Genomic DNA, 13,077 nt, shown 5'->3' with positions numbered 1-13,077 from the left:
TGAAGAACCTCTCGTTTTGGCTCTTTTTATCAAGCTGAAGAATCCAGAAATTACTTTCCCCCCTCCTTTCCTTATCCTCTTTTATTACCCCATGAGCTGTTTAAGACGTCACGCTGCATATTTACATAACAGAATAACTGTACATATAAGACACTTTAACCATTGTGATGAACTGTGCTAAGACTTAGAGCTTAGACAGGCTTATGCTTGCTAACCTGCATGTTCATTGATTTTTACAGCATCATGTGGAGCAGAAGTATTAGCAGTGTTAGTCAAACATACAGTGAATACAACTAGATTTATTTGCATAAATGGACATTCATATTCCCTAGTAATAAAATATAGGGTGAATACAGGGGACACTTTCTGATAATTAGTTGAGCATGAACTTAATGCTTATTTTTAGAAATAAAGATTTAATTATCTAATATAGCCTACAAATATATAAAATTATTAAACCTAAGTGCCACTCTCATTAAAAATATATAATGTGTCAAAGAAAGCAACAGATGTATTTTGTCCTCCTGTACATTTGAAGCCAAGCTATTCACCTTTACAAGTTTATGAACTGAGACTTCTCGTCCAATCCACTGAGACAAAGTCTCATTTATATGCAAGTGTCAGGAATTTTAACCAATAAGGTGTCAGGGGGCGTGACCAATCCCTCAGCCGCTCTAATAGCTCTGTCTGCTTTTAGCTTACTCACAGTAGAATGGCGGCCGCTGCCTGCGGTCCTCGCGTCTGTCCGAGGACTAATTCAGCCAAACCACACAAAGAACACCTGCGAAAAAACCGGGATTCGCGTCGCAGACAAGCAGCACTATTGTTTCTCACCAATATATCTTTGGACGGGCGACCGGTTTACAACCTAAGCAATGGAATCGTTGGCCCCAGGGAAGCCGAGAGCCGGTGTGTAGATCTCGGTGTGTCGTCGGCGGCGACGGGTCCCCCTCTGTCGACATCCAGCAGCTACGGAACCTTCACACAACTGACATCCTCCATCAGCGGAGGAACTGCGACCCCTATACCGAGGACTAACACATACCCTGCTCCTCTGAGCCCTCCTCCGGTATTAAACCAAGGGAGCAGCGACGTTTTTACTGAGGATGGACGAGCAGATCCTTTGTCAGTCCAGGCACCCCCTCTTTCACCGACCTCTGGACCGCTAAATCCGGTTTTAGGATCAAGTAACGTTAAACCACCCAGCCAAATCCCGGGCTCCAACCCTGTGCCTGATCCCCGTCAAAGGTGAGCTTTGTTTTTGCACGCAGTTTGGCAAACAATGACACGCATTATTGGCGTTTTTTCTCTGGCTGGGTTTGTATGCATAAATTACACCATTCAAACAAATGTCTAGTAAATGTGTGATGTAACCTTTTCTACATCTGTCTGTCCTAAAGAATTCTGAATATATATTTTTTGTTTGTGAAAGCTATGTTTATTTCCAAATCTTAGCACGTTTTTGGATAGTCACAACTGCATCTGGCCTGTTGTTTACCAGTGTTTACATTCGTTTATGACTTTTGAATCAGTATTATAAACAGTACACATTACAGTACGAGAAAAAAAAAAACACAAAAAAAAACACGAATCTATCCCCTTGAATTACTGACTTCCGCCTTATTGTATAACTTTCATTTTCATATTTGATGTCTTGTTTTCTAGGCAAGAGTTTGACAGGAAATTTTCTGCGACATTTTTGAGACCTGCTAAAATGAACAGGTTGGGAGTCGTAAGGATTTCTAGTTCCGGTTCTTTTAGTAGGCTAAGTTACTTTAAAGAAATACAAATTCAGCTAGTGAGGCAATCGAAATATTGGTTCTAACTTTAATATTAAATAAAAATACTTGGCAATAGCATTTTCTTAAATCATTTATATAAACACAAACAATCATTTATTACAAAAAAAACCTTAATATTTATCTGTAACTACATTTTGAAAATCAATTATTTTTGCTTTTGCATTTTGACATAGGGCCTAACATAAAAGCAATTCTTGGTTCAATTTGAGTCGGACATGAGGAAAGTAATAACTTGTCTTGCTGTTCATAAAGCTTTTTTCTTTCAGTCAAACACAATCGAAGTTATTAAAAATATCCTTGCTTTTCCCAGTTTTATAATGGGAGTGAAAAGCAACTTAGATTTTTTGAATCCCCAAAAAGCGCATCAATCCATCATAAAAGTAATCCATACTGCTCCAGGGGGGTAAATAACGGCCCTTTGACGCAAAGTGATGCATTTTTGTAAGAAAAATATTAATATTTATAACTTTATAAACTATTATCACTGGCTTCCGATAACAGCTGTACGCGAGTCTAGTTCCGGCCGAAGAGTGAACTCTGACCGGACGCTTGACGTATTAATAACAAACATCAAAGCGCAGAGGATGGAGCAAAACAAAACACCTGTCACGAATTAGAAGTTTAAAACGGTTAGAGAAATATCAGAGGAGCTTGAGCCTATTTGTTTTGAACTGCAAGAGGGGTCTACTCTCACCTAAGCTTACGCTACTCCTACGTCCTATATCATACGTCGGGTCAGAGGTCACTCTTCAGGCGGAACTCTACTCGCATACGGTCGTTACCGGAAGCCAGTGATTATAGTTTATAAAGTTATAGATGGATATTTGTTTTACAAAAAAAGCTTCGCTTCAGAAGGCCTTTATTAACCTCCTGGGGCCGTATAGATTACTTTTATGATGGACGGATGCACTTTTTTGGGCTTCAAAATCTTATTTACTATTCACTCTAATTATTAAGGATATTTTTTTAATATAACTTCAATTGTGTTTGGCTGAAAAAAGAAAGTCATATATGTACACCTAGGTTGGCTTGAGGGTGAGTAAATTAACTGATTGATATTGAGATATATATTCTGTGTAATGAGTGAGTTGTCTGTCTTGTCTTTGTATTTGACTTTAAAAGTAAAGTCCCCTGTAACTGTGATAACCGAGACTGTGGTTAGGGAAGACCCATAGGACAGATGGAAGTTTTTTATGGTGATAAGATTTCACTGCTGTCAGAGTTTATAACTGAGAGGAGACTGCTGAGTCAGTCAGAGAATATAGCATAAATGTCATCAACAAGTCACAACAAGCTTGGTCTACTGGTAGGTGATGTTGCTTATGTAAGCCGAGCCTCGTGATCTCACTGCCGTACATATGCACATCATTTCCTGTTTGTCTTCTTTGTTGTTTGCCTTTCATCTCTCTCCTGTTCTGTTCCCCTCACCCTCTCATCTCTTTATGTAAGGTCTGCTGATAGACTGATGCTGGACGGGCGACCTTTTAAGCCGTAGTTTATAGTCAAGGGCCAAAAGATTATGCCTTTACTTCAATTTAATACATCACAATTTGTCTCTAAGCTTATACAAATTAAAGTCGCATGTCTTTTTCTACATTTTGTTACATTCTTGTTGCAGGACACGTAACCTTTCTGGGTCTCCGGGGCAAAAGGTTTCCAAGAAAGTTCACTTCATCAAGAGTATGAGACCGTATGATACTCGAGGGAGTAGGTGAGTTGGCGGGTTTGACATGGTTTAGGAAGTATTTTCCCCACAAGGATTTTTTCTTCTTCTCCATATTAAGTCTGTACATTAACAACTACAACATGCCAATCAGATTTGAGGGACAAGTTTACAGTTTATCTCAAGCTTAGGTTTACAACCAGAGTTAGGTGCTTCTACATCAGTGTTATTAATTTCCCTCTGATTTTAGGGATACGTTATGGTTAGGACAATTTTTTGGGACAAAAAAAATTGTTCCTTGATCAACAAAATGTTGATCCAGGAACATGTCTTACTTGGCTAAATCACTGTGACCATCAGTCTAGACCAGGGGTCTTGAATCTGTTTGAAGCTACAGTAAGTAGACCTTAGTGGACACAGAGACCGAGTTAAAAAAAATCTGAGTGTCTTTTTGAGCCTGACTGATAATAACATGCATATGTTAATGTAATGATGCTTACATTGCAAAGACAATTTAACCATTTAATGGTCATTATTGTGTCAAATACTTATACATTACATATTCAGTTTACTTAATACATTTTGTAGGTGGGATAATGAAATATTTAGCTGAACTTTAGCTTCTTAACTTTATTTGTTAGTAAGTTAACCTAATTTTGTTTAATATTTGATTATTTAATTTTCTATTCTTTCTATAATTTTGCTGAACTTCAGCTTCTTAACTTTTTTAGTTAACTTAATTTGGTTGCATCCATATTTTATTTTGTAATAAAAAATGATACTTTATTAATTTTTATTTTATTATTTTTGTCAACAATTATAGAGTTGTTCAGTTCCCATGACTCAAGTAATATAGACCTTATGTAGCCCCGCCCCTTTTCAGCGCTGGCTCGTTTTCCTTTGACTTCCGGTCTGTATTTTCACAGCGATCTTGCGTATTTATGAATGAACGGCTCGTTTTAAAATCTTCCCGGTCTACTAACTTTTGTTAAGACATCTGCTTCAAACATTACAATCCTCATGATAACTTTTGTTAACTTTACATTAAGTAAATCCACTTTAAAAGCTAGTTACTCCTGTACAGCGATCCCATTGAAATAAACAGAGCCACCGCAAAACGGAAGTTCAAAGATAATATTCTAAAGATACTGCGCCCTCGTTTCTCTGGCGAATAAGGTCTATAGGGTGAATATAAAAAAGTGGATCCTGGACTGATTCCTCAGGCAGTATAATTCTGTGCTCTCATGCTAAGTGAAACAGCGCAGCTTCAGACAGACTCTGATTCCTTCGCTAACTTAATAACTGGCATAAGTACTCCCTGGTATTACTCACTTAGGTTCTTAGACAGAAGAAATGGGGGGAGGGTGGGTAGATGTGTCTGCCTGCACGGGGAACAACCAAGCTAAATTAAATCAATCTTGAATGGAACCTTATAGATCGCTGGCATCTTCTGAAATAGAACTACACCTTGGCAAGAGACATTAAAATGTAATGAAACTGTTACGTAAGATAAATGCTTCCAAAAGTGCTCTTCCTCCCTGATTCCTTTTCTTTCTCCCTCTAACTTACTTGTCTCCTCTGGTAAACTGTGCCAAAATCCCAATTTACTTTTGTATTCTGCATCAGCAGTATTCTTTTCTTTCTTTTTTTTTTCTTTCTTTTTTATTGCACCATAACATAACATAACATGACTTTTACACCGGTTAAAGAAAGAAAAAAAACTAAAGCAAGAACAAACATAGTACAAAAACAAAACGCATAGTGCAAAGAGATTCAATTTCAAAAAGAAAAGGAAAAGGAGTGCTGTTTTCTGATATTATCTTGTATATTACGCAATACACAGTTTTACCCCCCTGGCTTAATGTCGCATTACATAATCAACCATGAAATCACGCCTTCACTCATGTGCACGTTCACCGCCAGCCTCATGACATCAGCAGTAATGTTAATGGCCCTTTGACCTCATTGAACATAACCCATGTCACAAGCTGCTGACCTGTTAATCGTGATGCCGTTCAGCCTCCTGGGAAATGTGACCGAGTTTGTTGTAATCAGATTTGGTCATGCTGACCAATCTACTTTGACATAGTCATGCTGACCAATCTACTTTGACATAGAAAGCTACATGCTGCTTTAAATTGACAATTTATGGATGTGTGGTTGAAGAATGGATTGACTTTTGTTGGCTCATTTTGTCACCAATGTCATTTTCAGTGCCATATGATCTCTCATTTGCATTGTGCTGCATGTTTTTGTGACCCATATGCACTTGTGTGGTGTAAACATGGCTGGTGTACTGGGATGGTTTAGGTGACTGATGTTGTCTGTTCTGTGTGCACTTGCCATCTGTGTCCTGCAGGGTTGTGCTGATCTGTGCCAAGAGATCCCTGTGTGCTGCTTTCTCTGTATTGCCCTATGGAGAGAGTTATCACATCAGGTACAGAGCCACCACAGTCAGCCAAACAACTCCTTTCATATCATGCAAATCCACAAGGGATGGACAAATCAACTGCTTTTTCTTTTTTTTCTTTAAGTAAAGCATGGACTATAAAATATGATGTACAAAAGACAAAATTATTTATTTATGGAAGAAAAGGTGTTGAGTGATTTCACAAAGCTGGATGTTGAGTGTGTAAAGTGCTCTGTTTTAAAATAATTAATAGTAATAATAATTAATAATAAATAGATGTTTTAAATAAAAAATGAATCTTTTTATTTGGCAGAGATGCATTAAATTGATCAAACACAAGTTTTAGAAGTGATTCAATTTTGCTTTTGGCTGTCCAGTTCACAGTGATTTGTCCACCTGTCATACACTAGCCAATCACATCATTCATAGAATTTTGTATATATTTTTTGTTGATGTCAGTATGCATTTATTTATAAAACACAAAGATGTATCATTCTAAGCTTTAATATAATGAAAACAACGTAATAACTTGTAAATGAAGAATTACTTTACAAACAGACCAGCCTATAAACAGTCTGCTGGTATATTAACAGGCTCCGCTAGTGTGTTTTGCATCAGGCAACAGCAATAAGAGACCGAGGAGTCTCTATCTCAATATCAGAATGAAAGAAATTGTTTCAGTGCAGAGAACATGTATTCAATTCTGACTGTTAATAATTGATCTATCTCTGCAGTGACTCTAAACTAGAAGCCCAGAGACAGAGACACTCTTCTGGTGGTGGAGTTGAAATGGTCCCTGGATTAGAGGGAGTGGAGGTGGACTTTGGAAAGGTAAGATGGGATACATTACTCTAAGGGTGAGCAAAAGGCATGATTATGTGGCTTTGAAACCTCCATGGTTGTTTATTTGGTGGTGTATCAATATCTGTTTTAAAGCATGATTGTGCAAGGTGCAGTATTGGGTCACTGAGTGTTTTGCGCAATGTAACTGTTTGTTTATTCTGATAGCCCTGGAATTTTGTGTGTTGCAGACCGTATCATATGCCCGTTTTCTGCTCCCAACGAATGCCTTGGTCAGGCAGAAGAGCAGTGGCCCACCTGACATCAGTACAGCTCTGACGGCAATGTCTCGAAACCGCATCAACGGGCAGAAGAACTTCACCCCTTCCCGAATCAACAGCACAGTTATACAAGATACTGGTGAGTTACATGTGCAGATACATTCTGTGCTAATTATAGCATTTTTATGTTTATTCATTGGGGACTTTTATCTAATGTGCATGCATTTCCAGTATTTACTCTACCGTTAAAAAGTTTGGGCTCAGAAAGGCCTTAATACAGTTTTTGAAAGTGTCTTATGCTCCCCAAAAATGTCTTATTAATGAAATTCAAGCAAACTGAATAGACCAATCTCCTTCAGGTTTTCTGTCCTCTTCAGAAGTCATCAATAGTCCAACTGCTACAATGACTGGTACTGTGTTTTTATTAGGGCTGGGCATTGTCTATTTTCACGATTCGATTTCTATTCATAAGCTTGTGATTCGATTGTGATACATTCAATTCCATTTTCATGAGAAAATTAAACTGTGACGTAAGTGTCAAACAGTGTCAATTGCGTGAGTCTGAATGCGTGGGTGTAGCAGCCCTGCATATGACAATTTTTATGTTTAACTGGATAGATGGATAGATACTTTTATTCATCCCGAAGAAATTTAAGGCATCCTGTAGCTTAGACAGCACATAACCACATATATTACACATACAATAAAAATAAAAGTAATAATAAATTATATTATTAACTATGACTATAAATATTAACTATTAGCCGGCTATGAATAAGAACAATACATGACAGAGAATAAATTATAAGATGTAGATGTTAACTTTCCAAACACTCTAATGCTTCGGCTTTGTTTGCACTCCGAAGCGCCGTATCTTCTTCTATTGGATTGCATCTGGGAAGGCTGCAATGCATTACAGCGTCCCATTGTTCAAACCACGTTATTGCAGGCCTTTAGATCAAAAGACTATTATTCGATATAACTAAAAATGTTTTATATTGTTGACGTTGTCAATAATGTCGACTTAACGTTTCAGCCCACTTATCAATGTTGAAATTTGTGTATCAATTTCATGCAACCTTGCTAAATAAAAGTATTAATTTCTTTCAAAAAAGTTGATAGATGTGTACATACAATGTTTAATGTTGTAACTCTTGCTAGGTGTGGACGAGATGTCAGACTATGACCCTAACTTACTCAGTGACCCCCAGTGGCCTTGTGGGAAGCACAAGCGAGTGTTAATTTTTGCATCTTATGTGGTAAGATCCTTAACTGATCCAACACAGATTCAGTAATCTCTTGTAGTATGACCATACCATTTATGAAAAGGCTTTGGAAGGACATCTGCATTGCACTAAAGCATGTTGGTGATTCATAATCATTAAACCCAGCTTATTACCCTATATCAATCACATCAGCATGTCATATGATAACCCTTAGGGCTCAATATGGTCTAACCATAGCTAAAGGCATGAAGCATGATCTCTTATGTATAACAGCTGACTAGGCTTTAGCTGTAAAAGTTGAATGCTCACATCCATATTTTTTTTAGTAGCCATAAAAAAGCCATACATTCTTTTGACACCTATAATAATTCACCTTGTCCCCTCCAGACAACCGTGATCGAGTACGTGAAACCATCCGACTTGAAGAAAGACATGAATGAGACATTCAAGGAGAAGTTTCCTCACATAAAGCTGACACTAAGCAAAATCAGAAGGTAAAGTCATTTTTATGCCAAATAAAATGGTTGTAGGGCTGAGTTGTGTTGCTTTTTTTTAATAAATATATATATTGGCCAGAAATGTAATATAAATGCATCTTTGGCCCTGTTTACACCAGGTTTTAAGATGCGTTTTGGTCGATCGGTTCACAAGTGGACGATGCTAAATACAGGTGTAAACGGGGTCTAAAACATTTAACATCTTTTGACCACTTCCATAGGTAGCGGAAACGCATTAGATTGCTTTCATAGTGTAAACGCTCATGTGGTCGAATGTGTTCAAACAGCCTCAAATGACTGCCTACTGACTTAACGCAACATTATGGGAAGCGCGCAAGCCAGTCGGGATTTCAACTATTTTCTATCCCCATTCCTGATTTCTAACACGAAATTTCAAACTAAAGCTGATGCTTCTCGATATGTTTTTTTCCATTGTCTCTGTGTGCGGTCGTATGTAAATTGCACAAGCTTATTTCGTCCTTTAGATTGAAAAATCTAGAAAAGCCCATACATTTACCCGCCTATAGACCCTCCCCTCAAAGAAATCAGGACAGAAGTTGACAAAAGAGACGGATTAAAACACCAGGTGTAAACGGGAATGTGTTTCCCTTGTCTCTACTTGAGATCAGAACGACCAAAACTAATCTTAATACCAGGTGTAATAGAAAATGTCAACACAGGAAAGAAATAGCACACGTTAAGCCATTTCATCGGGTCTTTTAGCACATAACACTATCACAACATTATGTACATAATTTATAAGGCTGAATGAAATAAAGTAGCTTGGAATGTGATTTAATATTTAAACTGTTGTAAATTGGTTCTAATGAAGTTTAATTTGCACCGCAGTTTGAAAAGGGAGATGCGCTCGGTGAGCGAGGAGTGTGGCCTACAGCCAGTTACCATAGCGATGGCCTTTGTTTACTTTGAGAAGCTGGTTCTGCAAGGGAGGTTGAACAAGAACAACCGAAAGCTGGTGTCTGCCGCCTGCGTTTTACTAGCCGCCAAGATTAGCAGCGACCTCAAGAAACAGGAGGTCAAGCAACTGATTGATGTAAGTGTCTTACTGATTTGGATTTTATTATCTTTTATTATGATTTATGTAGTAACTTTCTCTCTCTCTCTCTTTCGCCCTACCCATTGATCTGCCTTACTCTGAATAGAGGTTGGAGGAGCGTTTCCGAATAAATCGCAAAGAGTTGATTTCCCTGGAGTTCACGGTTCTGGTTGCCTTGGAGATGGCACTCTACCTCCCGGACAGCAAGGTCATGCCTCACTATCGCAGGCTGGTACAGCAGGGCTGAAATAGAGAGGGCCCTTAAAGGCATAGTCCACCCTAAAATGATTTACTCACCCTTGTTCCAACCCTGTACGACTTTCTTTCTTCTGCAGAACACGCACAAAAAAAAATATAGATGTGTTGGACCATCCGAACCATTTTGGTTACCATTGACTTCCATTGCATGGACAAAAAACTGAAACTTTCTCAAAATACTTTCTTCTGCAGAACATATAGTAAAAGAAAGTCGTACAGGTTTGGATCAACATGAGGGTGAGATTTTCATTTTGGCGTGAACTATTCTTTTAACAGCTGTCTAGACCAGAGAGGTGGCATTCTTATCTCAAGGCAGTTATGGAAGGTTATTTGTATTATTTATTGATTAAACAGATCAGTGGAATATTCTCTCAGCTATGTCCAGTGGCCTAGACACTCCCATCTTCACTCGTTTACTTCATGAATTGATTTTATAAATCATACATGTGTAGAGACAGGCTTACTTGAAGCACTGATTTTTTTTCTTTCCCCAGTGTACTTTAATTTAATTCCACAAATGCTAATTAATCATCATTTATTAAAGCTTTTTCTTAATACATCACTTTATTTATGCAATATTTTATTTTTGAATGACTTTAATTTGATTAAAATTCATAATTTATGAATACTGAATATATTTTTGATGAAGCTTTACGTGTTTTTTGTTTCTTTTGTTGATGCTTTTGGGTATTCCGTGCGTGTGGCATTCCGATGCGTATCCAGCCTGGCACTCTATGTTAGAGATGACATTTAACGGGCACATTAATTGTGCTTTTCTCTCGATCTCTCTTTTTTTTAAATATATATGTAATTTTTTTGTTATCAAACATTTACCAACTACTACTCTGTGGTTTAACAGTGATACAATGTTCTTTAAAGGGATAGTTCACCTGAAAATGAAAATTCTGTTATTTATTCACCCTCACGCTGTATTTCTTTTTTCTGTTGAACACAAAAGATGATATTTTGAAGAATATGGGTTACCAAACAGTTGATGGGCCCCATTGACTTCCATAGTAAAAAAAAAAAAAAGAGTTTCTATCAATAACTTCAGGGTGGGTAAATTATGACAGATTTTTCATTTTTGGGTGAACTATCCCAGGTAGCATTGAATGTAAAAAGTCTTATGAATATGTGAGTGCCATTTTTAAACAGAAACTGAACCATTTACCGGTTGTTCTTCAATGTCTTGACAGAACTCATGTTTTTTTTTTCTCAGTTTAATGCACAGCTGTGAAAAAAGTGATAAAATGTTTAATTTTTGGCATTCTACTGTGTCCTAATGATCTTGTGTGCAATGTTGATTGACTATGTTTCAAACGGTACAGTAGGTGTTCCAGATAACTCTACACCTGTATATTCAACTGTTGTGTATTTGGTCGAGGAAACGACACCTCATTGACCGAGTGAGTCTGTTTTGTGTTGTGCAGTGTTGAATATGACCTAACCTTTCTGAATCTTCTTGGTTAGTGTTCATACAATATCATATATTTGATCTCTGATGTAATTTAATAATTTGGAAATGTTTATACACCATATCGGAGTGGCCCATGTTTACTTTCAGACCTGGACAGTATCACAGTGTGCAGCATTACTAGAAATATGCAACTTTGGTTTCAAATCTGATTTCTGTTGATTGTTTAGACCGAGAAGCACATATCCACCATCTAGTGGTGGCCTTTTTAACGCGATGGCTCTGTATGGGCCATTGGCTCCTTTCCCTCAGGAATCCAGACTGATCAAAATTCCCATCGCTAAGACAAATGATCAACTGTGAGATTGTAATTGAATTGGAGAGAATTATAGGTAATCATACTTCACTATTAGTCTTCACTGAGCGTTGAAGAATGAAGTGCCTTTTCTATTACATTTGTCAGTATGGTTCTGTTGCCATAACATTTTCCACACATCCCGCATCTTGAATATTTTTAATACCGAGTCATCACACACTTTGACACACGTTATGAATGTGACTGTAGATTCGGTTGGAAAACCGTATGACGCGTTGATCGATGTGAATACATTCACTCCTGTGATACTGTCGTAGAATCTTTTTGAGGAGGTAGAGCAGTACAAACACTGTGAGGGGAATCCTGTGACGTTCTGCATGCGAATACTGTTTTTTTTTTGTGTGTGTGTCTGAAATTTCTTCCAAAAGATTTATTTTTCAAAATTGTCTATTTTAGCAGTATGTCATAGAATGATGTGAGGCTGGTTTGCACTGCCAGATAAAACGCCAACAGGATTAACAATGAACCAAAACCCATTGGATTTTGGTGTTTATTGGGCAGTGTGAGACAGACTTTAGTTTGGACTGAACTGTTCACAGGGTCCTATCTGTTGTGATGTGTAGATGCTGTGTGTTGTCGTTTTTTTTCTATTTGCATTTATAAAGATGTTTTTAAATTTCACTTATCTGAGGTTTGTTCTCACTGTTTATGCATGCCAAATTCTTGACAAGTCTCTTTACTTGGAAAAGGTTTTTACTACGGGTAAAGAGATCTGATTAAAAGAGAAATGTGAAATGCCTCCGCAATCCACATTGAAGCGTTAGTTCACCCAAAAATGTAAGCTGACACTTTAAGACTTTTTGTTTATCTTCGGAACAGCTGTTCTTATTGCAAGCTTCAGTTTTTTATTATACAATTTCTGTAAATTTAACCAAAAACAATTGTCTAGATACATTAGAGTACATCCAGTTTTGCCCTTGTAAGGCCAGGCCATTTTGTATAAACTACCGCTGTAACAGAAGGATGTCTGGGAGAGAGGAATGTATATGCACATGAAAGTATAAACAAGTGGGTTAAGAAAGGGTTTTACCTGGAATGAACCAGATCAGTTTGTGTACATTTTAAAGATAACAACCTCTTTTATTGGCCACCTCTACAGCTTCCAAACTGACTCAAAGGTCCCAACTTCCACATTTATTTCACACATCTTAGATTAATCTCTGAAATAAATGTGTACAAAAGCAGATATGCTAACAAACTTGTTTTTGAAATGTCAGAGTTTGGTAGTTACAGACGAAATCAGTGACTAAAATGGTGATTTTCCACCGTGAGGTGTTTTGACTGTCATTTTCCATTTCATGTGCACAACATTG

The 13,077-nt window shown here is 37.5% G+C and overlaps 1 protein-coding gene across 2 annotated transcripts; it reads left to right on the top strand.

Moving 5' to 3' along the window:
• The first annotated feature begins 643 nt into the window (after positions 1–643).
• cables2a (Cdk5 and Abl enzyme substrate 2a) lies at positions 644–12,384 on the top strand. 2 transcript variants are annotated; one of them, XM_079588531.1, is made up of 10 exons: positions 674–1,248; positions 3,421–3,513; positions 5,825–5,902; positions 6,610–6,706; positions 6,907–7,075; positions 7,296–7,346; positions 8,098–8,195; positions 8,550–8,656; positions 9,509–9,713; positions 9,823–10,993. In XM_079588531.1, the coding sequence occupies exons 1-10, from the start codon at positions 713–715 to the stop codon at positions 9,961–9,963; spliced, it is 1,575 nt and encodes a 524-aa protein (XP_079444657.1). In that variant the 5' UTR covers positions 674–712; the 3' UTR covers positions 9,964–10,993. The 2 variants fall into 2 exon arrangements, with proteins under 2 accessions (XP_079444658.1, XP_079444657.1); XM_079588532.1 differs by lacking the exon at positions 7,296–7,346 and having other exon boundaries at positions 644–1,248; positions 9,823–12,384.
• The last annotated feature ends 693 nt before the right edge of the window (positions 12,385–13,077 follow it).

The sequence above is a fragment of the Phoxinus phoxinus genome (assembly GCF_949152265.1).
Source record: "Phoxinus phoxinus genome assembly, chromosome: 18".
NCBI lineage: Eukaryota > Metazoa > Chordata > Actinopteri > Cypriniformes > Leuciscidae > Phoxinus > Phoxinus phoxinus.
This window is presented reverse-complemented; position numbering and strand designations above follow the sequence as displayed.